At 41.4% G+C, this 27,182-nt stretch overlaps 3 protein-coding genes across 3 annotated transcripts in view; 1 reads left to right on the top strand and 2 right to left on the bottom strand.

The window, feature by feature from the left end:
* Positions 1 to 1,946, top strand: part of LOC309875709 (dynein axonemal heavy chain 5-like) — a gene marked incomplete at both ends in the record, with an annotated part of 145,765 nt that extends 143,819 nt beyond the window's left edge. Inside the window, 2 exons of the mRNA XM_082755382.1 lie at positions 165 to 386; positions 1,728 to 1,946. Coding sequence (XP_082611508.1) covers positions 165 to 386; positions 1,728 to 1,946 — 441 coding nt within the window. The remainder of the gene's footprint in view (positions 1 to 164; positions 387 to 1,727) is intronic.
* Positions 1,947 to 4,544: 2,598 nt separating this feature from the next.
* On the bottom strand, positions 4,545 to 18,031 carry CAVIN4 (caveolae associated protein 4). The gene is made up of 2 exons (XM_082754438.1): positions 17,492 to 18,031; positions 4,545 to 6,653 (listed from the first exon to the last, which is right to left on the bottom strand). Exons 1-2 carry the CDS (start codon positions 17,900 to 17,902, stop codon positions 5,994 to 5,996), a joined length of 1,071 nt encoding a protein of 356 aa, XP_082610564.1. The 5' UTR covers positions 17,903 to 18,031; the 3' UTR covers positions 4,545 to 5,993.
* A 78-nt stretch (positions 18,032 to 18,109) lies between these two features.
* The window catches only part of TMEFF1 (transmembrane protein with EGF like and two follistatin like domains 1), a 122,620-nt gene continuing 113,547 nt past the window's right edge, over positions 18,110 to 27,182 (bottom strand). The window contains exons 8-10 of the mRNA XM_082754437.1: positions 26,999 to 27,122; positions 21,327 to 21,485; positions 18,110 to 19,657 (exon numbers count right to left, since the gene is read on the bottom strand). Coding sequence (XP_082610563.1) covers positions 19,573 to 19,657; positions 21,327 to 21,485; positions 26,999 to 27,122 — 368 coding nt within the window. The 3' untranslated portion in view covers positions 18,110 to 19,572. The remainder of the gene's footprint in view (positions 19,658 to 21,326; positions 21,486 to 26,998; positions 27,123 to 27,182) is intronic.

The following is a 27,182-nucleotide window of genomic DNA, read 5'->3' as shown; positions in this document are numbered from 1 at the left end:
AAAGCACTGGATTTACACTACTGAATTTAGTTTTGTATGTAGATGAGATTCAGTGGGAAGAGGTTTTATGCTGCTGGTGTCACTGTTATGTCGGGAAAAAAAAAGTTGGAAATGGGTATGTTCAAGCTTTTTCAGAGCCTCTGTGTCATATTCAATCTCCTCAGGGATTCCTAACTGCTATGAGGCAAGAGACAACTCGCATGAATTTAGCAAAAGGATGGGCACTCGACAGTGTTGTTTTACACAATGAAGTGACCAAGATGATGAAAGAAGATGTTGCTGGCCCGCCTCCTGCTGACATTGGTGGGGTTTATATATACGGCCTTTTCCTTGAAGGTGCAGGTTGGGACCGCAGAAACAGTAAACTGGTTGAGTCTGCACCAAAGGTAAGGACTGATTGAGCATCACTGACTGGGGTGTAACATGGTGTGCTTGGAGAACACCAGAAAGTATTTGGAGTGCCTGCAGCACTGGTTTCACAGCATGTTTTAAGAGGGATAAAATAATCACAGGACTGGGAAGAGGACAAGGGCGTGTATCCACCAGACCAGATGAAAAAGCTTATGTCAGAAGATGAGCTTAGGATGTGCTGTATTTGAGCAGACCAGATGCTGGGTCCCTTGGCTTCAGGAGCCCCAGAGGCAGTGCTATGTCTGAACAAACCAGTGCAACCTGTAGTCAGTCTTCTTTTGACTGAGGGATTGGACCCCAAAACAGCTTCCAAGGCCTGGGCCTGGGATTATGGCAGCTGCTGTGGAGGTCAATTTTGGGATGAGTAGAAGTCCCTCACATTTTTGAGTACGAGAAAGATTGTTAGTTCTAGGCTAATGCTCAGTTATCCATGTATGGGGTTACATTGTGCTGAGGTGACTGAGCGGATTTAAAACCTAGCCAAGGAGCAGCGATTATGTGCTTTGGTCACTGCATAGGGAAAGCTGCCATTGTGTGTGTGGTAAATTTTTGCCAAACCAGTGACATCTGTCCTGGAAGTGGCATTGAGGTCATTCCTCTGCAGGCAAAACACATCTGTATCTGGCTGAGGGCAAACTTTTCAAAGCCAGACTGTGCCCGTGGTAGCTTCTGGTAAGAACTGTTTCCTGGTTTGTGACAGGATACCCTTCAAACATGGAGTTTACTCAGGTGCTCTGGAGTGTTCAGCAGGCCCCTGTGCTGCTGCTGGTTTGGGACCTTTTTTGCTCCCTGCTGGAAGACCTGAAGGGATCTGGTTTGGATAAACACCCAAAAGGCACACTGGCCCTTTGAAGCTCCACTGCCAGCAAGTGCAGATGTAACAGGGAGGATTGATAAGTTCAGCTTGGCCTTTGTAGGTCCAGACCTGACATTCAGGGAACAGGAAGCAGGGAAAGAAAGGAGAACACCAGCTGAAGAGGCAAAGGATGGGGAAAAAGGCTATGATCTTGTTTTCTCCTAGAACCATGCTGCCATTTTTCCATCCTTTGCCATGGCGTACAGCTTTACAGGTTTCTCCTGCTTTCTTTTCTTTCCAGGCTTCCTGATGCCTGCTATCTCTGAGCTGCCAGTGGCTAGAGATAGGTTTGGGTCAGTGTAGTGGTGAGCATAGAACTTGTGTTCTGTTGTGTTCTTCTGCTGAGGTGCCGGTGTTTTTGCTGGAGGCCATCACTGAGTCTCATTTCAGCATGTTTGAAGCTTGGACGTCCTATCCTGCTTCCCTAATGCTGAGCCCTGTGTCTATTTAATGTTCTCAGGTGCTGTTCACAAGTCTTCCTGTAGTTCACGTGTATGCTGTTAGCACAACAGCACTACATGACCCAAAGAAGCAACAAGGAAGTGTGTACTCCTGTCCTGTCTACAAGAAGCCTCGGAGGACAGATCTGACATATATTTTCTCTTTGTACCTGAAAACAGTGCAGAATCCTGATCACTGGACTTTGCGGGGTGTGGCACTGCTTTGCAATTCAAAATAAGGACCAACAAACAGCTGTAAAGAGGAACCACCTTCTCTGCAGTCAGTAGGACTTCCATTGTGTTTTTTTTTTCAGAGTGGTGTCTTTCTTCTTAGAGGGTGCAGGAATTAGAAAATGATGTATAAAGGTTGTGTTAATCATACATAAATCAGTTTACTCAGTTCACAACAAACATAACAAATAACCTGGGAATATCAGAAAGAAAATAGGTATGGGTATAAAATTTAGCAACTGATATAAAGCAGGAGAGAATATTTTAACTGGCTTTCTTATACTGGAAATACTAGGAAAAAAGTGCTTGTGACAGCGACAGCTACTCTAACATTTGTGGTGGTTCTTTTGTAGATGCTGTCTTTTCTTCCTAGTATAAGGCTTCTTCATAATATAATATGATTCTTTTAAAATTCAACTTTGTAGTTTAAAACTTATCATCTGTAGCGTTATTAAAGTTGTAATGACAAGTGAATTAAACGTGTGGCAAAACTTTATGTTTATCTGCATACATGTAAATATACGTGTCCTTTGATTTCACATTTGTAAATTTGTAGTGTCGTTTTACAAATGGATGTTACAATTTCCTTGAGTAGTCACTTGTGTATGCAAATGGTCATAAAAGATGTACAAACAAGCTAGTTTATCCTTGCACAAGTAATGGCCTTTGCATATACTAACTCATTTTTAAACCTGTACCCCATTAGAAGGAAGATGTGCACACACTCAGTTCTGGGTGAGAAAACAGTTTTCGGATTCTTCTCAGAGTAAGCATGTCTGAACACCAGCTTGGCTCTATTCATATTCGCTCTGTTGGTTTTACTGCCTGAGTCCTGCAACCACAACTCTCTTAACTGCTTTTTATTCTGTATTTTGCCTCAATGTAGGAAAAAAAAAAAAGAAAGAAAAGTATAAAGTGTAAGACGCTTCTGGGAGTAGATTCACCTGAAATGGTTGTAGTTGTTTTTGTGTATTGTCACTGTCACGGTCTACCCTATAATTGAAGGGTGATTGCTACTTCTCTTTTAATAGATAGACAGCTATTGACAGAAAACGTGTTTGGCCTTTTTTCACTAGCACAAATTCAAAGCAAAAGAAATTGCTGTTGGATGTTATGAAAGAAGGACTTGCAGTGAGTGCTTTGTTAATCGCTTTTTTTTTTTTTTTCTTTTTCCCTCCTTGTAAGCACTTGCAATTTTATGTTCTTTTTAGCTTCCATCTAAGAAAGTAGTTCACCTTTCCCCATAACCAGTTTCACTCAGCTGTTAGCAACTGCGGGGCTCTTTCTGTGAGGCAGTTTGATATTCACACTCCCACCCACAAGTACGTGGAAAGTGCCAGATTTGTTCTTGGAAAACAGAACCGACAGAGAGGGCAAGGGCCCCTTTATCCCATTGAGCCGGGAGCAGGACTTGGTTCACACAGAGTGCCGGCAAGATTATCTTACCAAGTGAAACCACCTGTTCTAAATATATACTCCAGGCTACCCTGTGGCATAGCTGTACATCAACTGATTTCACTGAGGAGTTTGCTTATGAAAAAGGTGAAGGACGGGGGCTTCAAGATCTTTGCTCTTGGGTGTTATGAAGATAAGAGAGACTTCAAATGGAAAAAGGCTGTGCTGCGGTATAGAAATTAAGGTTGTAATCCATAATGCTCTCCCTATTTCCTACCTGAATGAGGGGTTATAGAGAATACTTAACCTCTTGGTATGTATAAAATTCAAGCCAGCAACACTGATAATAACTTCAAAGGAAGAGCATACAATTGAATTACTTCTTACACCTGAAGTACTCACTACTTGCTATGAAAACAAATCATCCTAGAAAAAATTGAAATTAGAAATAATCATTAAAAAATAAGTATTTGATAGAGCTTATATACATGGTGCTACATGATAAGTTCCATGGAAACTACTTCACTTCCTTTCTTTGTCAAGTAAAATGAGAAAATTAAAAGCTGTATAAAGAAAATCTATAGGCAATTACGTCCTAGCAGTTAGCGCCCTGCAGTTACAGAAAAGCAGCGAAATAGCTGCTTTGAACTTTGATCTTTTCACTTCAGTAACTAGCGGCTGCTTGTCAGTTTAGGAAAACCTTGAATCTCACCAAACAAAAAGCAGCCACCGCCAGGGAGGAACCAGGCAAAGCCCACAGCGTTCCCCGGAAGGTAGCTCCAGTTTCGTATGGAACAGGAAGAGGAACACAGCCACCAGGTTCCAGAAAGCACTTTCTATAACTAGTTTATAAAACTAACAACAAAACAAAACAAACAAATGAAAAACACAAAACAAGCAAAACCTTCGATCTCTCTCCAAATTAAAACATTTCTTTTTCTTTTTCCACGTGCTTACATTGCAGTAGTGATGTAGAATTTACTGTTGACAGAAATACCTTTCTCTGCCTGTCTCCATCTTTTGCCCCATCCTTCCCTTCCATTCAGTGGAGTCGCTCCTTCCAGTCTGGCAGCCTTAATTTGCTTTGAAATGTCACTGACATAGTATAATGTTGACCTTTCCCAACCCATGTTCCTTGATTATTATTGCTGAAGCCCTTTTACTTCAAACGTGATGTACACCAGACTAAATGAAAGAACTGGCAGGCAGAATAGTTGAAATCAAACTAATTATATTTAAATTATAGATTAACAGCTGGGAGTCCTCAAACAACGTATATAGATAATCAGGTTATGCTCTGCTCTTAAAATGAACCTGAGATATTAAATACAACAATACAGCTTTGGGCAATATTGTACAAGTTTCACACAGATAGTAATGCCTAATGTTGCTTTAGGTAAGTGCCTTGAAAGCAATGCCATGTAAGAACGAAGAGAGCACCACAGTCCCGCTCCTCACGTCAGCATAGTGGTCGTGTTTACAAACATATCTGATTTCAGGGCAGCGAGTGTTGCAAATAAACAGCATTCCCTACTCCAAAGGGTGTCTGTCTCATAATCCCTGAGGCTGTGGCTGGTCGATAATGGTGGTGATAGAAAACAAAGAGCTGGGTTATGGATTGGCCCTTTACTTCAGCGGCTTTATAGAATAGATTTTAATTGAAGCGAAGCTCAGAGAAACCACAGAGTAATGGAAAGCAAAACAATTCTCTCGTCCTGTCAGCTACATTCATGAACTCTATTATCCTCTGGATAGAGTAACAATTAATTCTTCAAATGATCTCAAGTAAGCAAATACAAACTTTTGTTGCCATATTCTAGGTTTTTTAACTACTTATCCAAAACCTATACATTAGTCTTGTACACCTTCTACTACTTTATACCCTTGCCTTTCTCACAATCATGTCTTTCATAACATGATTATGATATCTCATTCTCTTTTCCTCCTGCTATTCCATAGTTAATGTGTCTTCTGATTTTTTATCCTTACTCCATAAGTACAGAAATTGCCTGGCCTAAATAAATCAATCCTTCCTCCTCCAGAACTCTGGAAATAACCTTTAGACATTTCGTGAGCTTCTTTTTTCCACTGAGAAGAAATGCAGTTTACTAAAACCAATAATTCCTGCCACATTTTGTCACACCTGGGACAAAGCAGGAATTTCCTCCTCCTGCAGTTTCAGTGAGGGCCGTTCAATGAAAAGATTTGTACAGCTGAATGGATATTTTTCATAGTTCTTCCTTCTGCTAATATGAAGTAATAGCTTTGCTATTGGTTTCTGAGTAGAGGAGTTGGTATAGGATGAAGGACAACATTTTATACTGTTGTACATAAAACTGAAGGGAGTAATTAGGATGTTAAATGAACGCTAAATCAATCTTGAAAGAAGAGCAGCTTTCCATCTCCCGTGGACATGCGAGGCTCAGTTCCTTTTGGATTAATGCTGTGTTGGCACATGCCAAGACAGAGGGGGAGCCCCTTCTTTTGGTTACGTGTCGGGAAGATGACACCACAGACACCCATGTAGATGACAGAACAACACCAATATGTGTTTCATGATAAAACAAAAACTCACACATTTTCCTAAAAAACAGAGTGTATACAGTCTGCATTCTCTCTTGTTCAGTAAGGATGGCATGGGGTGTTTGATAATTAATTCCTTATGCTGATTGCTTTAGGTCCAGCAAGGGGACATCGTCACCTCCTCCGCCTCCTTCTTTTCCTTCCTGCTTAAGAACAACTTCGGGGATCATCACTCCCTTTTCAGCTGGCTGGGAAGCACCTTTTGTTGCACTGTTCTTGTCTTTCTTTACCTTAGTGATCACTTCTGTGTAGGAGATTTCTTCGGTGAAGGGCTCTGCAGCTGTGAGCTCGGAGGCTATGTGCACGCCACCTTCCTGGCTTCCTTCCTGACCTTCGGCTACTGTTCGCTCTTTACTTTTTTTGTGGATCTTGAATGTCTCCTTCGTGGGGGCAGCTTGTGAGATGGTTTTCTTGAACCTTATTCCAGATTGTTTCAGTCTCTCTCCTGACTGCCTGATCCTCTCTCTCCTCTCAGGGGTCACTATCCTAGTTCGAAGCCTGGTTACCTTCTTGCCAAAGTTTTGCCTTGTCTTTTGGATATTTTCCCTTGAAAATGCCTTTTTGATATCATCTATGCGCCTCATGCCTGATTTCTTGAACTGGGCTGCTTTGCCTTCTTCAATATAGTATTCTTCATCAGAAGACAGGTCATCGGGTGGGATGAAATCATCCTCTAGAGTTTCACCTGCTGTCCTCTCTTTGATAACAGAGAGAGATGAAGGACACTCAGTTTCCTCCTGTGAACGAAAGCAGAGAGTCATCTTCCAGCAAGTGTGTTTTAAAAGGGTGGTTATTCAAGCATGTTGTTTGTTGGCTTGTAGTTAATTAATGCTAACTGTAATGCACTACTGTAGCAATGTAAGGTAGGCTTGTGCCATCACACATGATCTGCATAGAATACAAGAGGCAGAAGAAGCATTTGTCAAACTCTGTAAAAGCATTATACCTGATCAAAGATTTGTTTTCAGAGTGGTGCTAGCTGAAAATAATGAATGTCATGGTCCTGTGTTTACTGGTCCCTGAAGGTTTTCAGAGCAGATGTGTCCAGTTCACGTTTCTTTGAAGCTGATATACTTCTCTAAGGCAGGACCTGGATCCCTTATCTCTCACCAATAACAGTAAATGCCCTGTAGACAAAATAGGTGCTTGTGACAGCTGTACCCTCTCCAAAAGAGTGCCTCGGCCCTTTACTGTCATGAAGACAATTGCAGATTCTTAGCTAATTTGAATTAAGTGAACTTCACTGTTGCTGCCCAGAAAGGGATGGACCCTAACATATTAATTTATGTTTGCTGGCTAAACAAGGGCTCAAAGACAGATAAGGAATTAAATGTTATACAGTAAACCCAACTCCACACAATTCACTCAGGACATGCCCCATCGCTGGGGCGAACTTGGCTTGTTCCATCTGGAAACATGAGCATGACCTTCAGCAAACACCTCTGCTTTCTGTAGTTAGTTCGTTGGCCTATGTGAGTGGGCGGCATTATATATTTGAATTATACATATGATATGTATGCCAATGTGATATGATATGCTGCCTTCTTGGAAGTGATGACTGTCCTTGATATCTTAGCTCTCGGAGTTTATGTAGCCCCTCCAAAGAAATACTGGTAGAGGCTTAAAGCTCAGAGATATACAGATTGCCAAAAGCTGTCCACCATAACCACAACCTGTAGGAGGTTTATGAGGTGGACATGGCCAGCCCCTTCTTCCCTGCTAGCTACTGCTGTGCACATGCACGTGTTCTCCTCCCAGGAAGAGCAACCCTTTAGGCGCAGACATACGACAACTAAATAAAACTTCTGTAAGCTGGTTCCCATTTGTTGTAACCTCTTCAGCTGATTTCTGAGGCCTGACAGTGTTTGGGCTCTCTCCTTGGTATTATTTTCTTAATTCAAAAACTAAAAGAAATATTAGAAGTTGTGAGTCTGTGAAGAATGGGTCCATCCTACTGTATATTTTGTTGAGAAACGATTTCTGGCCAAAAAAGTATCTGTCATTTTTCACAGTGACTCATTACTAGCAAGTCATGTTTAATGTCATTTTGCCGGATAATAGCAACATGTAAAATAAAATACATTAAGCTCTTTGTCAGATAAAGCCCACTTAAAAGTTTGTCATCACGCCTTGGCTTCATTAAAAACCCTTCAATAAAATAGTTGTTAATGCTTACAAAAATGAGGGACAAATTATGTTGCATTGATTACAGTGGAATGTTATTCAACTCATCTGTCAAAATCAGCAGGAACAAAACTACAATACTTTCCTAATAATCATCTACATTAACACGTGCAAATTAACATTAATTATATAAAGACTTCTATATATAAACATAATCCCTTCTTTTCTGAAAATGAACTAAAACACAGCTGGATAATAATTCCTCAAAGTTTGTAAATTATAGACCACTCCTTCAGCTGAAATGGTAACTGAAATGCTTCCATAATGACTGCTTGGAAATTGCAGCACATACCAAAACAAATGCAATATGGTGAGTAGGGCATGCTGTACGTATGAAGAACACTGTTTAAAAAGAGAGGAAGGAGAGAAGCTATTTCCTCTGCAATAGTTATGCTGTGTGCTCCTTCGGAAGAAGAGTAAATTTATCTATACTTTTTGTTGCTTGCTTGTCGAAGCTTTGCTGCATTTATCTTTGCAGTTTGCTAGCTCAAGAAGAGAGGGCTTTAACTTTCATAGGCATGTGTCAGAATTACGACTTATGAACGGGAACATCTGAGATGAAGGCCTCGTAGACAGGACACAGCAATTAGAGCTGCAGGTCCTGAGCAACATTTCTCACTCTGCTGCAGACACCGAGAATGATCTTTGCCAAATCTCTGATTTTCTCTTTTCCCTTGGTGTCTGCACACATCTTGCAGAACCAAACGTAGTAAGGCTAAAAATTAGTTTGAGTTTGTATCTCCTCTCAAGATTTCTGGGTGGAAGATGTTAGCAAAGTGGAAAGTATTAGTGAAGCTGGGTTGTATGCTGGGGAGGTTTCTTGATAAATATACAGTGATTTAGTCACAGTAGGAGGATTTTTTCATTTGCTTCCTTTTTCTCTTCTGCTCTTCCCCTCAAGCACTAAACATTTTCGTCTTATCAGTAGATATCAGTGGGGCTGAGAGAAGACAGGAGCTCATCCTTCCTAAAGCAGGAACAATAAATTTTAGCACCATGTGGGAAATTGGTAGGGTCAAAGCACGTAGCTATCAGCTTGCTTATAGTCTCACTAAAAGCAAAGACAAGACACCTACTGATTTCAGCTGCATGGGACCAGTCCCTGAACTGGCTGACAATTTTCTTCTCACCGTACAATTCAGGACTGGCTAGTGATGCCATTGGAAGGGAAAGTATGCTAACAAAGCATTTTAAAACTATACTTTTCCTCATTTTTGAGTATTTATCTTTTAAATTATGTCTAGCCAGTAAAGGTTTGAGTTTTTAAGGGCCCAGCTGAACACAAAGTAAACACCTGAGTAAAGCTCAGCTTTGATGAAGAAAGCCACCACCGTCTTTATTTGGATGGCTCTAGGGACAGCGAATATGGAAACCCAGCTGCTTCTAACACCGGGCTCCCAGGAGAATCTGACTGTCATTGTCATTTGCTCCCTCCACTCCCATTTCAATTAATTCACAATTAGAAAAAATTTGAGGGGATGTAATTTGAGCCATTCCTACAGGCCTCTTGCCGTGCGTATTTTCATTGGCCACCAAAATTTTGGCTGTTGTGCACCCACACATGAGGGCACTGAGCAGTTTTCAGGCACTGCTGGCGTTTCCTGATTCCAAGGAAGGCATCAAAGCAGAAGCATTTTTCTCCCATCAGATATAACAGTGTTACATCAGCTTGGCTCTGGTAGCCCCTTTCTCCCTTACTGCTGAAGTGAGGAGCAAATAAGCCAAGGGGGCTCCTGGAAGAGGGGCTGCTCAAAGGAGAAAGGGTAATTTAACAGCTTTCTCCCAAAGTAATTAACTACATCTCCATTCTGTACCTTTGCAAGCACAGATGGGATCAGTAATTAATAGCACCAATAGTATTTTTGTTTAAAAAAGCTCTGTTGCTGGTTTAGAATCCACTGGATTCTGCACACGAAGCAATGACATAATGTCACCATACAACAGTATCTTGGTTTTAAATACATGAATGCATTTTGTGATTGGTTTAGTATTTTTTATTATAATGCCCACTTAAAAAATTTTTTAAAAATAATGAGATACAAGGCATTAAAATGGATGTAGTCAGTTCAGGAGCTTTCCTCCCCTTCTCTTTTCTTGTTTGTTTGGTACACTTGTTCTGGGTTTGTACTCCAAAGCCCAAACTGAGCTTCTAGAGCGGGCAAAGGGGGAAAAAAAAGACATTGCCTTATATGCTATAAAACTCTATAAAACATTTTTGCATTTTCTTTTCAAAGATCTTCGCCTTATAGTTCTAAAAAGATTTAATAAAGATAACAGTTATCAACACTCAATTATTATTCAATTTCAATTAAAACTTTAGCAGAACTTTTTTTTTTTTTTTTTAATAATATAAGAAGTAGTGGCAGACAAAAATAGAATGACCAAGTGAATAATTATTATGACACCCTCAATTAAAAAAAAAAACAACCATACACATACAAAACCACAAATGTACAAACATATATGCATATATGTATAAAATCAAGATTCAAAATGCTCCTAAAAGCCCTGCTCACAGCGAAAGTGGAGAGGAGAGACAGATGAAACTCCATAAATCGCTGTCATTGTGTTGCACAATGAAAAGGTCACAGCAAACGATCTCTCAGCCTTGGGACGTGTGACAGGGAACGCGCGGGTTATTGTGTAGCATCAGCACAGATGGGACCAATGATCACGTGGCAACTCCGAGCCAGGGCATGAAGCAGCAAAATGGTGATGGGCCACCCCGTGCCCGATCTGGTGATGCTGCTGTGTCTATGACAACCTGTGATGTGAATGACTGGCAGCCGAGGAGCAGGAAACTGTATCGAGACAATGCATAGAAAAAGCCTGGCATTTGCATGTTAAATGAATGATTTGTTATTCAAACCACCAGCCAAGGTAAATGGCTAAAATATCTCCTTGTAATTGCTCTCTAAATCAATACGAAACTGCTGATGAATAACCAATTACAAATCATTCAGTACTTTTACTCCTATTCTACAGTTAAGAGTGAAGCTTTGTAAATCTTGAGTGATCCCTTCATTTTTTTCTGCAAATATGTCATTTCAAAATCTCTGCCATCCAGCCAAAAAGCTGTTCAAAGGAGAGAGAAATAGGATTGTTTTAAAAGGGCACCTAAGGGATTTTACTGAGTGAAGTAGGTAGAGAATAAACACTTCAGCACGTAAGACTTTATGGCCAAGTGCTGTTGCTTGTATTTAGAATTATTTTTACGTAACAAAAAAGCGGCCTGGCCAGAACAGTCAATCCCTCTCATTTCCTCTTTGTGGAGCCTAATACGCATCCCTTTTCTCTAAATTCTGACAGAAATTCATTAACTTAGCCAGGAATATACAGTGACTGTAAAGAAATCCAGCTCATCCTCTCATTATCTGGTGGCAGCAAGCTGCAGACTAGGCGTGAGTGTTGCCCAGTTATACCCCAGCATTCAGAGGAACCATTGGCTCCATGCCACTACATGCTGTGTAAAAAAGGACCACTTGCAGCTCCAGAGGAAAATTAAAGCTTCACACCTACTTTGCTTTGCTATGACTTTACTGAGATGAACTAGAGAATAGTTCTGCAGGTCAGTCAGCAAGTTTGGCCGTGAAATTTCTCACTTCCAGTTTCCCTGTAGATATCAAACCTTTGTGTGGGGAGGAGAAAGAGTATTCACAAGAGGTGATGAGCCCAATAAATAAATAAATAAATAAATAAATAAATTATGTTTTGGTAATGTTTTGATTCGTTTTTTTGTCACAACATGACTGTTCTTGAAATCTAGCTGCAGCAGCATAGTGCTGTTAAGTACACGGCAACCCAACTGTTCATCACAAGTTGCTGAACTCGTCTGCCCAAGCAACCGTGTCTCTGTATGAATTAGGTTCTGGAATCCCTTTCAACTCAACGGAGAGAAGAGGTACTTATCAAGCAGACACTGTGCTGAGAAGCAGATGTCTGTAATAGGTCAGACAAAACCGTCTCCGTAAATTTCTCTCTGCTGTCTTGAAGGCAGTCTGCAAGCCGAGCATGCAAACATTTGTGTTACTAATGCCTAATGCCTGGCAAAATGAATCCCATTCCAAATTCTAAAATTGCTGCTAATGCTTTCATATATTCTTCACTTCTGTGCCTGCACCATCTTGACCAACGTTATTCCTGTACTGAAGGAATAATTGCAAGATTCAGCTCCTGACAGCAGTGCTGAGAATTTCAGTTTATACTGCTGCTACCAGAGTCGAGTCCGTTCATTCTTGGACTTCTTCAGGCATGAAGCACATCGCTGAAGATAGATGTGCTCTCGCAGTGGCCAGCTTCAGTGCCTGTGGATATGTCTTTCTAGGCAGCCTCTAGGACCGTGGGGATGAGGCAAGGAGGCTAAACACATGCAAAACCCTGAACCAAATGTAAATTAGGATCCACCGTTTCCACCACTCAACGTTAATAGGTGGAGAAAAATCAATGGCAGTCCTGAGAGGATACTGCCTGTCCTTGTTAGGCTCTTCACAAAGGAATAGGACTGGGGACTCTGATTACACCATATCAAAAGGTATAGAGACACTTATATAATCTGCTGTGAATACACAGTCCTGTGAAATTTGCAATCTATTTCATTTTAGCAACCCAGAGATGACCCAACAGCTGCTATGTTTTTCTTTCTTTTCTCTTCCTTTCCCCATTCTCTTTCCTTGTGAACACATCCCTAAAATGATAGATTTTCTTTAGCTCATTGAATGTGGTTGATTTTTTCCCCTCGAAATCAGAGGTAACTCATGACCTCCTTGGCTGCCTCCTGCATTTCAGCACTGGGCCTGTGCTCAGAGTATGTGGCTGTGAGCTGCACAGCAAGGGGGCGGCTCAGAGCTCTGACCTGAAGGGCCCAAGCTTGACGCTGGAAACAAAGGACTCTCGCTGCCCTCTTTTGACACAGCTGTTGGGTTCCTCTTTGTTTCTGTAGTCTCAGCTAAAGCAATTACCTGTCTCAGCTGTAGAAACATTTGTAAGGTTTAGGCCACAAGACTCCAGCAAACGCCTTGTGTCACTGAGCAATGAGGCCTCACTATGTGGGGCCAGTGCTCTGCTGACACAGGTACTCAACTTGCACCAGCTTTTTTCATTAAGTTTTCAGACTCCATTTTAATAGCAATTTCATTTTAAAAGCAAACTCAGCTACAGCCTCCTGATCTCTCATTTACCAGAGCTTCTTGTCCCTCTGATCAGACTGGCAGCACTTTTCCCAACCTGTTTGGTTTGAGCACAATGCAGGTGATCAGAGCTGTATGTGGTCTTCCAGATGCCCCGGAGTGCTTTGGACAAGGGCACTCGATGTCTCTCAATCACTTATCAATCACGATCAATACTTTGCCTGAAGCATTTCATGCCCACACTGCATGTTTTTAAGAGACACACATCAAGTGGACTCTCAGTCATCCTCTAAGCATTAACACACCCTTTTCTGTCCTTCCCAAACCACAGGGCCTCAGCAGACAAGCTAAAGCAAGGGCTTCTGCTAAGTACAGGTGTTGGCACCATGTACACTTCAATTAGCATTGCTCCAGCTCTAATGGTAATTGGGTTTCTTTTCTTATATTTCATTCTCTGGAATGACAGCTGCTCATTTTGAGCATATTTTCTTAACATCCACATCACTTTCTCTGCCAAGATCATTAAAGAAAATAATATGCAGTTGACAATGATGCCTTAAAAGTAAACCCTTTTAGAAACCTATCACAATTCACACTTCCCATTTCAACACAGTCCACTGTCATTTGTCCTTTTTCCAGATTGTCTCTTATGAGCTATCAGACACAGAAATACAAGATAAGCTCTCCCATGTTTCTGTAATACAGAAAAATAATAAAAGATGGGTTACCTAGCACAATCTGTTCTTGGTGAGCTGTGTAACCCCGTGGTGCTAACAATACTGCTCTGCAGACAGCTGTCTAGAGCCCTTCCTAAGCCTGTTATTCTTATGCCTGTATGACATCAGATCAGTCATTCAGCAGTCAGTTCTTTTGTCTTTGTAAAATGGAATTAAATAATTCACTGTCTTTTAGGTCACGGTGACTTTCACAGGTTTTTCTCCGTAGCTGTAATTGAAACTCTGTGCCAATGGAGGGTGCGTTCATGTACCAGGCACCCCATGTTTGATACCGTGTTCTTGTGCTCGATGCGCCCTGACTTACTGCCACTGCGTGTGGAAGTGCCTCCAGATTTTCAGATGACTGTCCCCATCTCAGGCTCACCATTTTTACAGTACACGTCATTATGCATCAGAAGGACAGTGGCCAGGAAAAGCCACTTCCATTTTAATTTCTTTATGAGCGGCACACACAAGGCTTCTTCTAGCCTCTCACCATGTCTGCGTTGGAGCAATCCCCCACGGGGGACATTGTTCTGCAGGCCAGCAGCTGTAACACAAGCCTCCTGGTGGCAGTGCACACATTAAGGGAGGGACTTGCAGAATGTGAGGGAAAGCAAACGAAATAAGGGCTTTCAAGATTAAAAATAAAAATAAAAATCCCCTTTAATTTCTGTATAGTTTAGTCAGAATGAATTAAATTGTGCAATACTCCTTGGCTGCAGAGAAACTACAGGTCTCATGGCTGGTTATTCAGAATAACCTGAGCAAAAGTGAGCAGAGACCTGTACAACCTATAATGTACTCTGTGTTCCCTGCTTGTACTCTTAGGGCACGTGGTACTTCAGGGTCAAAGACTTTTCTAGAAAATCTGATATAATCATTTTTAATCGTGCATTCAGCCTGGACAGAAAAGCTGCCTGCTACCAAATCTTTTCCTCAACTGCATGGCCTTTTAAAAATGAATGCTCTTTCTCTAATCATTATGCTCATGGATGATCATTTTGTCTCTTTTTAATGCGAAAATAGTGCCAACTTTTTATCATGGCTGAGGTCTCTTGGGACAATCTCTTCCAGTCAATGATCCTTTTCAACCTGCCTGCTCCTTCCATCAGTGGTGAGATCAAAGCTTTCCACTTGAAATAAAATCTTTAGGATTTAATTGGTGTTTCCTTTTCCCTTATATGCCAATGTTCTGGCAGAAGTTAAAACTAAAACCCACGTGTGCTCACCCACGGGAGCATTCCTCTGCGGCTACACACAGGTCATTGGCTTCACCACAGTGTCCCAAATGGCTCATCAGAAAAAAATGTCACTACAGATGAGCTGTCACTCACAACCACCAAGTAAACAACTTGGTTACACCTATTTGTAAAATATAGTGAAGGGAGTGGACGCACCACACTGACTCACCAGCTATTAGCAGACTTCCCCTCATCGTAGCCAAGCTTCAGTCATTCAGGTCTTGGCACTCCAACACTGTGCTTACACTGGTGTAAATCAACAGTGTAAAAATGACCACACTTGCGTGAAAGAGGCATTCACGAGTGTGCTGGACTTTAAGACTCCAGCACACTCCTGGCTACCATGGTTTTGTGGAGCAAAACAGTTCTGCTCCTCTATAAAGGTGTTTCTTGTCAGACCCCAAAGGGAGGTGCATATATTCCTTCTCAGCTGTGCATGATGGAAAAGGTTCCTCAATAAGTACACCTCATGAAAGAATGGAAGTTAAAGTCATACATATGCTCTCTCACAGTCCTAAACTACAACAGGAAAAGGAGACTAGAAAGAGGGAAATCCAAAATACTGTTTGCATTCCTGAAAAGCACCAACAAAGGGCTAAACATATGGTGCAAGGTGCAGGTCATTCTTCTGCAGTGAAACCAGCAGAGAGTTCAAAAACTCCTTCTGGAGGTGATTTTTACAGAAAGTATGCATCATAAGACCTGCCCTTGATGTACAATATCTAAAAGTAGCAATATTTTAAAAATAAGTCATAAATCATGTCTTTCAGAGAAAAAAAAAATGCATTCTGTTATGAATACTGTTTTAAGGACAAACATTTTCAAAGCATTGTCTCTACTGCAGTCATTATGGTACACGGCCATCAATGAAATGGCATTGTGCCATTGAACAGGGGAATCACAGACATTTATTTTCCTTAAATGGGAAATGATACGCAAGGAAAAAGCAAAGGTGCCTGTTTGCTGTTCCATCATGATGGTGCAGCTTGCAATAATTGTAATAATTGGCTGAATTCTACCTATGCTTTCTCCTACACAGCCACAGTAAGTAATTCAGTCAGAGAAGCTGGGAGGCAGAATTTGGCTGCATGTTGCTAAAATAACATTAAGTAACATTTTCTGTTTGTTTATTTTTCCTTTTTTTCTTCCCAGTACAAGAAAATGAAGTTGTTAAGGAAGCTAGATCATGCATAAGAATTTGTCAGCTATAGACACTGCTGAATATACTCAGGAAACACATAGATCCATTCATGCAAGTGATGTTATTTATGAACAAACTGTTGCAGAATCAGGTTCTGAGACAGGGTGACAGGGGCACATTGTGTTACTCACAAGGGTCAACATTTTAAAGAATGCTTGATGAATAGGACTCATTTGAAAGAAGCTTTAGGGACTCAGTGGCATGAAGGAGAAACTATGCTCCTGGCAAAAGATTAAACACTTGTGCTTTCTGTTGACTCGGGGAACTGGGAAGTTTCAGCAAATGCATCATCAAGCCATTAAAAAAATGAGTTTCACAGTGCTTGCTAGCAAGTGACAGATCCCGTGCACTGCCTGCACTACCAACTGTCCATTTGTATGGATGTTGGCAAGACTACGCTATTTCACGAAACTTCTCTTCAAACACCAATTGTTTATAAGAACAAAGAACATCCTGGAATGAGGTTAATGAAAGAAAATGTATAATTCACTTGCCAAATGTGATTGGAAGAACTGTGCTGTATGAAATCATTTCCAAGCATAGCATGCAAGGGACTGCTTGCTGCAAGGAAGGGCTTGTGGCTCTGAGCTCTAGTTTGTGCACACACTGCTGTAGACTCAGACAATCAAAAAAGCTCCCATTTGTCAGTGCTACAAAAGCTTGCGAGTTAAATAAACCGTATGTTTTAAAGTTAATTTTAAAAGAAAGTCTCAGTTCCAGGGAGCCTACAAACAATTTGCTATTTGGACTTCTACCTAATATGGAGAAAAAAATAAGAGAGATGAATGTCAGGCATGGTCTGTATGACCATGATTTACAGGGCCTGCCTCATATTACCTTTCAGAGAGGCAACAAATAGTCCTTGCTGATCTGCAGTTAATCTTTCACTGCTGGCTCAGAAACCCACCAACACTAATAATAGACTGCGGGCGCTGCCGCCAGTGGGTTCCTGCTGAAAGGCACGGAGACACAGAGCTCGGTGTTAAAGAAAGCATAAAGTCACCCTCCTGTCGGACATCTTTTGGTTCCTTACCCGATGCCTACCCGCAGCTACTGAGGAGGTGACACAACAACAGCACAGCAATACGTTAGGTTCACGGTTACCTGATAGATCACAACCCGGAATTTGTTTTTTTTCAACATCTCCTCTTGCTTTGCCTCCACCTTCCGCACGTTGGCACTCTGCCTTTCCACCCGTGCCCGCACTTCCTTCATGGTGGAGCTGACTTTGCGGGTTTTCTCCAGCAGCTTGTTCACCGTATAGCCGGTGTTGCCGTGAGCCTGGGCAAGCTTTAAGATGTCGATCTGTATGGTCTTGATGGCATTTTCCATCTCCCTGTGCCTTTCTTCTATCCTTTTCTGGCTTGCCTGCACGCTGTCCACAATGTTGGCCACTTTATCCAGCACCGTCACTATGGTGTACGCTGCATCTTGTTCTTCTTCGTCCTCGGTGACACTTGACAGGCGGTTTTGGTGGATTTTGTCAGCCTCCAGCGTGATTTCACGGTGGTCCATTTTGCCTCTCTCCAGGCAGGTCCACAGGAGCCAAACTTTCAACCCAACTCTGTGGGAACAATCCTGGTGCTAGTGCACGGCGCCGGCGTGACAGCCGGCTTCAGCCATGCTCACAGGAGGGTGTGGAACGCCGCACCCGGAGGTGGGACAGATGCTTCTGACCACCAAATGTCCACAGGCGGTGGTTCAGATGCTTTCAGCAACATGAAACCTCTAAAATTAGGAAGCAATGTCTGGAAAGGAGCACACATTTAAAGGGTCACGCTTCTGTACTGATGCAGTTATTAGCGTTAATCCAGGGAAGCTAAGTAACTTACCAACTAAGCAGGCGAGCAAACTCACATATTTTAAGCGATCTGCTTTTGTTTTCGTGTTCCTGAAGTGCTTGCTCTGAGGGAATTCAGAGAGCGCTCACGACCATGAACGCCGGCTGTTTTTCAAGCAGAACAAGCTTCAGATCTTCAGCTGCTTACAATTGCCACGTGGGGTAACAAATAAACACACCAAACCACAGGCAAAATAGTGAAAAGGTTGTATTGTGACATGCTTTTCCAGTTCAAAATGTTGAAAGCATTTTTTTGTTTTTGTTTTTATTGAACAAATTATTAAATCCTACATGCAAAATTCTGAAAGCCTAAACTACTTGTTAAAACAGCTGAACACATCCTATTCACACTTTATCTCTGGATCTTTCAAACAACAACTAACAGTCTATTTATATAACTATGACCAGCAGACTAATTTGGATGGACTTTCTTAGCTCTTGAAAATACTCTATACAAGAGCACTAGTAATTCATTCACTTTTATTTGTTCTTTTTTTTTTTTTTTAATTTTTATTTTAATCACAAACACTATACAATCTGCATTGTAGGTGTTAAAACATGTATTTTCTTTAAAAAAGTTTAAGAAGTATTAAAACAGCTTCAACAGTGACAAATTAGGCTTTATTCCAATTATTTGTGTTCAATTATTTGACACCAATTTTTAAAACACCTAAATCTACTAAGACCTACTCCTTTTGGACCTGTGCCATCTGCTCTACCAGGTAATGGCCCAAACTAAGAAATTTATACTTTTGCCCTTTAAAAATAAATCGTTGGCATTATTAATGAAGATGGCAGTGCTTAGACCCAGCCCACATGTTTTATAAATATGTTACAACTACACACAGCACACAGCTTCACAGTTCATGCGATAGGCAGTGTCTAAAAAATCAGTTACTAACTTCCAAAAACATTTAAATATCTACGGTATTTAAACACAGTGTTTTCTAGTTTCTCATAAGAAAAGTAAGCTGTAAACATTTTTACCTTTAGTTCATGCCTTGTTTGCTAGGTAATGTGGACTTTTTTTTTTTTTTTAAATCTACAACCACTGGTGGAATAAATTTGTGTTCCCAAAAATATTACATTCCATGAATAAAGCACGTCTATTATATAACCATGTGATACAGATACAGAAAATGACCTACCGTATTCAAAAACAGAAAAGCAAAGTTACTAAAACAGTCCATAGCTGTTAGAGCTGATGCTTTCAGAATACAGACCAACATTGTTACACTAAAAATGTTCAAAAATAAGGCCTCTGAAATAAATATTTCCATTCTTTAAAAAAAGATATAATAAAAATGTACATCACATGGTCAATGTAGGTATAAAAATCACTAAGTTAAACCATTCTGGATGATGTATCTGAAGTAAAATGGCCTAGGTTTTGCTTCTGCCGACGTCCTCTATTGTTTTTGGGGCATTTTCTGTTTAGAAAAAAGAGAGCAAGAAAAAGTATGAGTGCTTTTATATATGTCATATAAAATTAAACCTAGCAAGACTGAATTGACTTATTTTATATACTCAAAAACAGCAAACAGCTTTGGAGCTGTGCTTACTGGGTGAATTCTCCTGCTGTTTGGTACCTGGCTGATATTTGGGCATCTGTGTGGGACCCCAGATCACTCCAGAAGGAGTTCTGCTTGAAACCCAAACCAGCAAGGTCCTGTATCCTTCAAGCATGGTCCAGGAAAACCCCTGCTTTGGTGAACAGCTGCATTGGATTTACTTCTTACACACTTCATACTTAAAATCTAGTGGAATTTAAGTATGATAAGATTTAAGACCGGATCAATCAGCCTTTGCAGTGCTGGACCTCCAGGTGCTCTGCTGCTTGCTGGAGCCCCCAGGGCAGAGCCCACCTCCAACCCCTTTCTTGGGGCTGGGGACACAGCTCAGAAAGGACTCATAAAAGCCAGCAGTGCCGAGCAGGAAGAGACTTAGCCCACCAGACAGCAGGCAATGCAAGACAGATAAAGCAGTCCTGCTGGGACTGCTGGGTGAGACAGCCTGCCCCAGAAAGACTGCGTGCCAGGGAACTGCTGTAGGGAGGCTGAGAGAGGAGGGCTGCTGAGCTGTCAGTCTTCCCCATGGGTGCTTTGACCAGCAGGGGGTCTGGTAAAAGGAATGGCATCAACTCCATAGCTGAATGGCTTTTTATACGTGCAAGGATGTGTTAGACATGTGTGCTTACACCTGGTACACTGAACCTTACAAGAGAGATAGGAAGGAGGCCTATAGTGTTCATTCATATGGGCGTCACTCCGCATCACTAAGCCGTGCACTAATGCTGCAGCAGTAAATTCTATGGCTCTGCGTAAGCAGACCTGAAAAAGTGAAGGAAGTGACGAACAAGTCGAGGAGGAAAAGACAAAGTTTGCCATGGATGCCACGATGTAGGATTTAAATGCTTCACACACCAACTATGTAACTAAATCATCCTTAATCCAGCCCAGAGCCCCCACTTCTTATTGGATTCAAATCCCTGATGAGCAGACCAAATCCCTTTTCATCAAAATGAATCCATGACTCGCATCTCAGTTTTCACATGGAGTGAGAGCCTGAGACAATCCAGAAACTTGAACTCTGTGCTTGTGCATCTTCACATTTCATAAAATAGGTTCCCATGGAGAGTGCCTAAAAAAGGCACGCACTGCACATTGATTTTCAGGAAGCATATATGGTGTGAGGGAGACTTCTCTCCGTGTGTAACACCATTTACAGCTGTACTGCAGGAAACAGCAATGTGTCAACCTCTCTGGTTTCACCGGGCAGGAGGGGGAACCATATCTTCTATAAGATATCATCAATGCTTGAATAACTTCATGAAGGTCTAACACAGTAGCTGACCTTTTGAATATGTTTCAAGGCTGATCTGTTCTGCTGGGTAGCTGTTCTGGGGATTCAGACAGGTCACTGGTGGTTTGCGAATTTAAATTAACGTGTGTTTTGTGACAAAAATGGCAATAGGTTTCTTTTACTGGGGTATTTTAGAATATATGTTTATGCACATAAAAATTCAAGGAGGAAAGATTTAAATACAGAAAAAGCATATACAGACAATGCATAATTTTTCACTGTTTGGTATTTACCTACCTTGTTATGCACATGACAATTGCAACTATAATGGCAATCTGTACAGCTCCAATTATTGCTGCAATAAGGACATGCGTAAGCTTTTGTCTACTTGGGACAACATAAAGAATACTAAAGTCTGTCTTTTCACAGTGCTGTCCAGTGTATCCTGATTCACACCTGAAAAACAAAAGCAATATTTAATGGCATATGTAATTTGGCAGCAGCCCAGTCATTTTGCAGATGAAATAAAGAGTCCAAGCTGTGGGATGGAAAAAAACAGTAATCATAGCAGTGACAGAGGAGAGAACACCCTCCTTGGTGCCATCAGTGCGGCTGCAGCGGCTCAGGACGTATCACTTTCTGAAGCCTAAAATGAAATTTAGAGAGCACAGCCACACAGAAGAGCTGAGATTCTGCCTGCTCTGTGAACAAATGGATGGATTTGGATTGTGGTTGAGAAAGAGCTAGTGAGAAGGTGGAGGTGCAGTAACAGGAGGATGGTCTGTGTTGGAGGACGGTTTGGATTTCTGGGGCAAGAGGAGAGACAGAAGGGGGAGTCTCTTCTCTTCTGGATAAGGTTATCAGTGACCCTTTCTGAAGACAGACCTGCAGGGTAAAGGTTTGGCAAAAGAAGTATGTGGGGTGCTTGTTAGATTGGGGCAATATTTAGGAAAAATAAAAAAAAAGATGAAACAAGTAAACAGACTAGAAAGAGCAAAGCAATATGCTCAGGGAACTCAGCAGCAATGTCAATATGAGCAAGGAGTGAGAGAAGGAAAAAAAAGCTTTGAAACAGTGGGGGAACAGGAGGATGCCTTTTCAAGCTGCAGCCTTTGGACATGGAATCCTACAAAACCTATTGGAAAAGAACGGCATCAAGACCCCTCCTGCCTTGTCCCTGGACTAAAGTATTTTCCAATTATTCTCTTCACTACCTACCTTCTACACTGAGCCACCAAGAATTTCAGGGTAAATGTGCTTCACAGAGGTCAGGTTATCCCCCTTGCTGACTGCACAGAAAAGTCAAGGAGACTCACAGCTGGCCAGCTCATCCAGATGGCTTGCACACTTCCCTCAGGGGAAAACAAGCTCCCTTGCAGGACACTAATGGGAGAAAACCCAATAACCCACAACTGTTTATGTGAGAATTCACGGAAGACTGCATAAAAATTGGCTAGGGGTGGGGGAGGAATGGCAGGAGAGAGAAGAGGAGCTGCTGTAAATGGTATCTTGCCTGAGTGAACCAGCAGAGAGCTCGATGAGAAACTCAGCAGAGGCTGCTCCCAATGGCAATGCATGTGTGTAGTGTGGGCAAATGGTGAAGGTGGCAGTGACAAAGTGCTCTGGAACAATTCATTTTGCAGGCAGAGAGAGGCTGATGCACAGCAAGGAAAGGCAAGAGCTACCCCAGCTACCCCAGCAAGAGCTGCAAGCTGCTGCACCAAGGGCTACTACTCATATCTTTGAACAAAGGCTTTTAATCCCTTCTCCTCTTACCAGTTGGGGCAGGGAGAACTAATGAAAACCCTCACCTTTCATGCAGAAGTACAAACCTGTGACTGCTTGTTTTAAAGGATTGCTTACAAGCACAGGAGTAGCAAGTTCCTTGTACAGCTATCCTTTAACACCGACTGATGGGAACGCACCATTAAGGACAACTGAATCATACAATTGGCCTCCAGCTCTCTGACAGAAAGAAAAGAACTACTGCCACAGGCAAAAAAATAATAATAAAACACTTCTTTTGTAATCTGGATCAAAGAGGTCTGAAAGCAACGCAGAATCGGTCTCACACATCCAAAAGCTTTGTGCTAGAGTAGGAGTTAATTTTGTTTGGAGGGGCAAAATGATTGCCCCTCCAGATCTTTCTACAGCTTCTTAGGCAAATTCTAATCTCTCTTTGCATGCAGGAATAACTGTTGGGGTTTTCATGTTCATAATCTTGTACCTCTACTTTCTCCAGCCATAAGCTGCTATGTAGGATGTTTAGGTTCAGACATGAAGCGAGTTCCAGTAAAAGCAGAGTTATGAAATAAAAGCCCCAATTTACTGTAAGCAAGCTTGGCAATTGCTAGGAAAGGAATCAAGAAAAATGTGTGCTAGCATACAGTGACATGGACAGTGTGATCAAGTGCACCCTCACCAAGTTTGCCAATGGCACCAAGCTGTGTGGTGCAGTCGACATGCAGGAGGGAAGGGATGCCATCCAGAGGGACCTGGACTTGAGAGGTGGGCCTGTGAGAACTTCATGAGGTTCAGCAAGGCCAGGTGCAAGGTCCTGTACCTTGGCTAAGGCAATCCCAAGCCCAAATACAGGCTGGGTAGAGAACTGATTCAGAGCAGCCCTGAGGAGAAGGACCTGGGGCTGTGGGTTGATGAGAAGCTCGACATGAGCCAGCACTGTGTGCTTGCAGCCCAGAAAGCTAACCATACCCTGGGCTGCACCAAAAGCAGCTTGGCCAGCAGGCCGAGGGAGGTGATTTTCCCCCTCTACTCTGCTCTCATGAGACCCCACCTGGAGTTCTGCATTCAGCTCTGGGGACCCCAGCACAAAAAGGACACGGACTATCAGAACAAGTCCAGAGGAGGGCCACAAAGATGATTAAAGGGCTGGAGCACCTCTCCTATGAAGACAGGCTGAGAGAGTTGAGGTAATTTAGCCTAGAGAAGAGAAGGCTCCGGGGAGACCTTATAGCAGCCTTCCAGTACCTAACGGGTGCCTACAGGAAAGCTGGGGATGAACTCTGTGTCAGGGAACATAGGGACAGGACAAAGGAGTAAAGACTTTAAACTGAAAGAGGGCAGGTTACATTAGATTTACAATAAATTGTTTACTCAGAGGATAGCAAGGCACTAGCACAGGCTGCCCAGAGAAGCTGTGGGTGCCCCATCCATGGAAGTGTTCACGGCCAGGCTGGATGGGGCTTTGGGCAGCTTGATCTAGTGGGCGGCATCCATGCCCGTGCCGGGAGGGGGCGGGGAGGGTGGTTGCAAATGGATTGCCTTTAAGGTCCATTCCAACTCAAACCATTCAATGACTCTATGATTGTATACAAGGAGAAACAATAAAAAAGCAGACTTCATGCAAGTGAGGAATTCTGCTTTGTTACTTTGCTTTTATTTTCATTAAAGAAGATAACAACAGCCAAAGTGCGATCAATGTGAGAATTGCTCTAAAGCACAGGAGGCAAAACAAAGCAGAGGAAGCACAAGTAATTCAAATACATTTCCTCAGAAACACTGAAGTGACAGGAAATTATTTCTGAGAAATATTGAATGGATATTCAGGACTATTGAATTCCTGCAAAGCAGAACTGCTTGTGTTAAGAAGTACTGTGCAATAGTTTAAGCTGCCTGGTAAATGGGCAGAACAGATTTTAAGGCATTAATATATAGCATGATAGACAGAGGTCAGCAAGGATTCATCAAAGTATGCTGATCAGTCAATTAATGGAGTTAGCATAATGAAGATTAGAATTCCTTGCCAGGGGATGAACTGTACCTTCCTGAGGCAGCCTGCTGCAAATACAGGGCAGAACTGTACCACACAAAGGAGGCAGCAGGAGATAGACCAGATCCCAGCTGTGCAAAAGCTGCTAAACTAAATATTGTGCAATTTGCTACTACAAAGCGTTCCTACCACCTGCCTGCTGGCAGTTCTATAGGGCTGCTGTACAATGAGCATGGAGATGCATTGTCCTCAGTGAAACTGCAAGTCAAAATTTGCTCTGCACAGGTATTTTTTGCAGTTTTGTAGGTCATCTGCTACATCAAGTACGCCACTCCCTGGAAATGAGGACCAAATTAAACAGTGTATATGTTAGATGTGCATGAGAATGCAAAGCATTTAGAAATAACAGTCTGCCCTTGGCATTCATCATTATATTTTCCTTATCTAGAAAGAGAGTTTTTTTCTTTGTTAGAAGCACTTGGTTTCTGTGGTAGATTGCTGACTGTCTGATATAAATCTTTTTATTCCCTTAATAACTCACTGCTCCAGTAAGAAGCACACATACAGGTATGAGAACATGACTATTTAAATAGCCAAAAAAGTGCAGAGGAGATCTGGTACTTAGGGTACAGCACTGATAGTCAGAAGTTCTTGGCTGGAACCCTGTGTGGCTTGTCAGGCTGGGTCCAGTGCTGAGACTGTGCAGACTTAAATAATAAAGCTGTTTATATAAATAACTGAAGGTAGTAATAGAAAATCTAATTATAAAATAGAATTTAAAGAGACAGTATATTAACTAAATTTATTAAAATGTTAACTATCCGTACATTAAATTAATAATAAATATTTCAATGATAGACTAGTAATTGAATCACAAACAAATAAATGACCATTAATGATAGAACTAACCAGGAAAAAAAAAGATTTGGGAAATCAAGAAAAAAACAAAACAGTTAATTCAGCCAGGAATGATTTATTTGAAATACCTCCAATTTGAAAATGTTGAGGACAAATCCATAAGAAATTGTGTTAAATACAGCTCTGCATCAAAAGAATACTGTACTCAAATATTGCTGCCCCAAGCCCACCAAGATGATGCCTGGGATGTACCTAGTTTCCCAAGAGAAGCAAAGGTGTGTTGGCCTCTCTTGATTTTGGCCAAAGAAAAAAGAACAGGAAATATGGTCCCATCAGAAAGCTGGAAATAAACAAGAAAAGGCTTCGGGTGGGAAAAGTGAAAATATGAGTTTCAAATGGCTAAGTCAACAACAGTACAGGCTCTTCTTTTTGGGCTTCCTAATTTCCAGTCAGTCTGAAAACTGTTAAATCTTGAGAGTGGAAAAAAACAAAACACTATACTTGATCGATAATGATCAGGGGATAAAACGTGAGAGGATCTAATGGATTTACAGTTGAAGTTTCCAAAGCAAAGAATAGCAAAGACTTATAGCATCTTCAGCCATGTTAATTTGGAAGTACAAGCTTGCAAGTGAAACCTCCTAACAAGTAAGGCACTACATGTTATTATAGTGCAGCCTTTTTCTGGTAATAATTTTATAATATTTTTTTTGTAATTTTTAAACAGAACAAAGAGGTAGAACTCGGTGGAATTTAAAGGAAAAATTACTCAGGAGCTAAGGAGATAAAATGGAAAATTCTCATTTCTTGAGAAACAGTGGCTTAATACTGAGCTGCTAGACAAGAAATGTGGGCTAAAGAATATTTTGTAATTTTATACTCTACATAAAACATATTATTGTGAAAAAGGCAAGAAATATTAAAAATACTGATACTCCAGACTGTTTATGCCAAGAGCAATAAAATGTATAGCTAGCACAAGAACAGACTGAGAGGTCAATGAGTAAAGTGTAGTCATCCAGAAAAGCCATTCAAGGCAGTATTTATTGTTGTTGTTTTTCCTTTTTATTTTCCTTTTTTTTTTCTTCTTCTTTTTTTTTTTTTTTTCTTCTCTTGATTTAGAATTAAAAATAAGAAGCCAACACTAAGGCCTCAGAGAGATTCATCTTCTGACTACCTGCACCTGAGTGGCCAAGCCCTTCCTGAGTGCTTTCTTCTGCACAACTGCTGCAGCTGTGTGCTGCCCACAGCACAGGCATGTGGCTTCTGTGCCCCTGCTTAGATAACTGCAAACTGATACATGCTGTAATTATGTCTAGAGAGCATTTTGATTAAGCATTATAGCAATTTCAAGCATATTTTGTAGGCATTCAGGACTTACCGGCAGGAAGCCTTCTGAGTGGAATAAATGAATTCACATTTTCCATGTATACAGTAGCCATTGAAGCTTTCTGAACAAGGTATGTGGTTTCCAACATAAATGTCTTCTCTTTGATCACTGGCATCTTAAAAAAAAGATACATAAAAAATTAGAAATGGTGCGTGATATTTATAAAAAAAAAATC

This window comes from Aythya marila, assembly GCF_965140915.1.
Source record: "Aythya marila genome assembly, chromosome: 2".
In the NCBI taxonomy this organism is placed as follows: domain Eukaryota; kingdom Metazoa; phylum Chordata; class Aves; order Anseriformes; family Anatidae; genus Aythya; species Aythya marila.
Note: the sequence above shows the minus strand (reverse complement) of the source record. Positions and strands in the feature narration are given on the sequence as shown.

Coding starts and splice junctions, on each gene's coding strand:
- CAVIN4 (XM_082754438.1), bottom strand. CDS start 17,902: ATGGACCACCGTGAAATCACGCTGGAGGCTGACAAAATCCACCAAAAC. Junction 6,654..17,491: donor TCCGGGTTGTGATCTATCAG/GTAACCGTGAAC, acceptor TTTCGTTCACAG/GAGGAAACTGAGTGTCCTTC.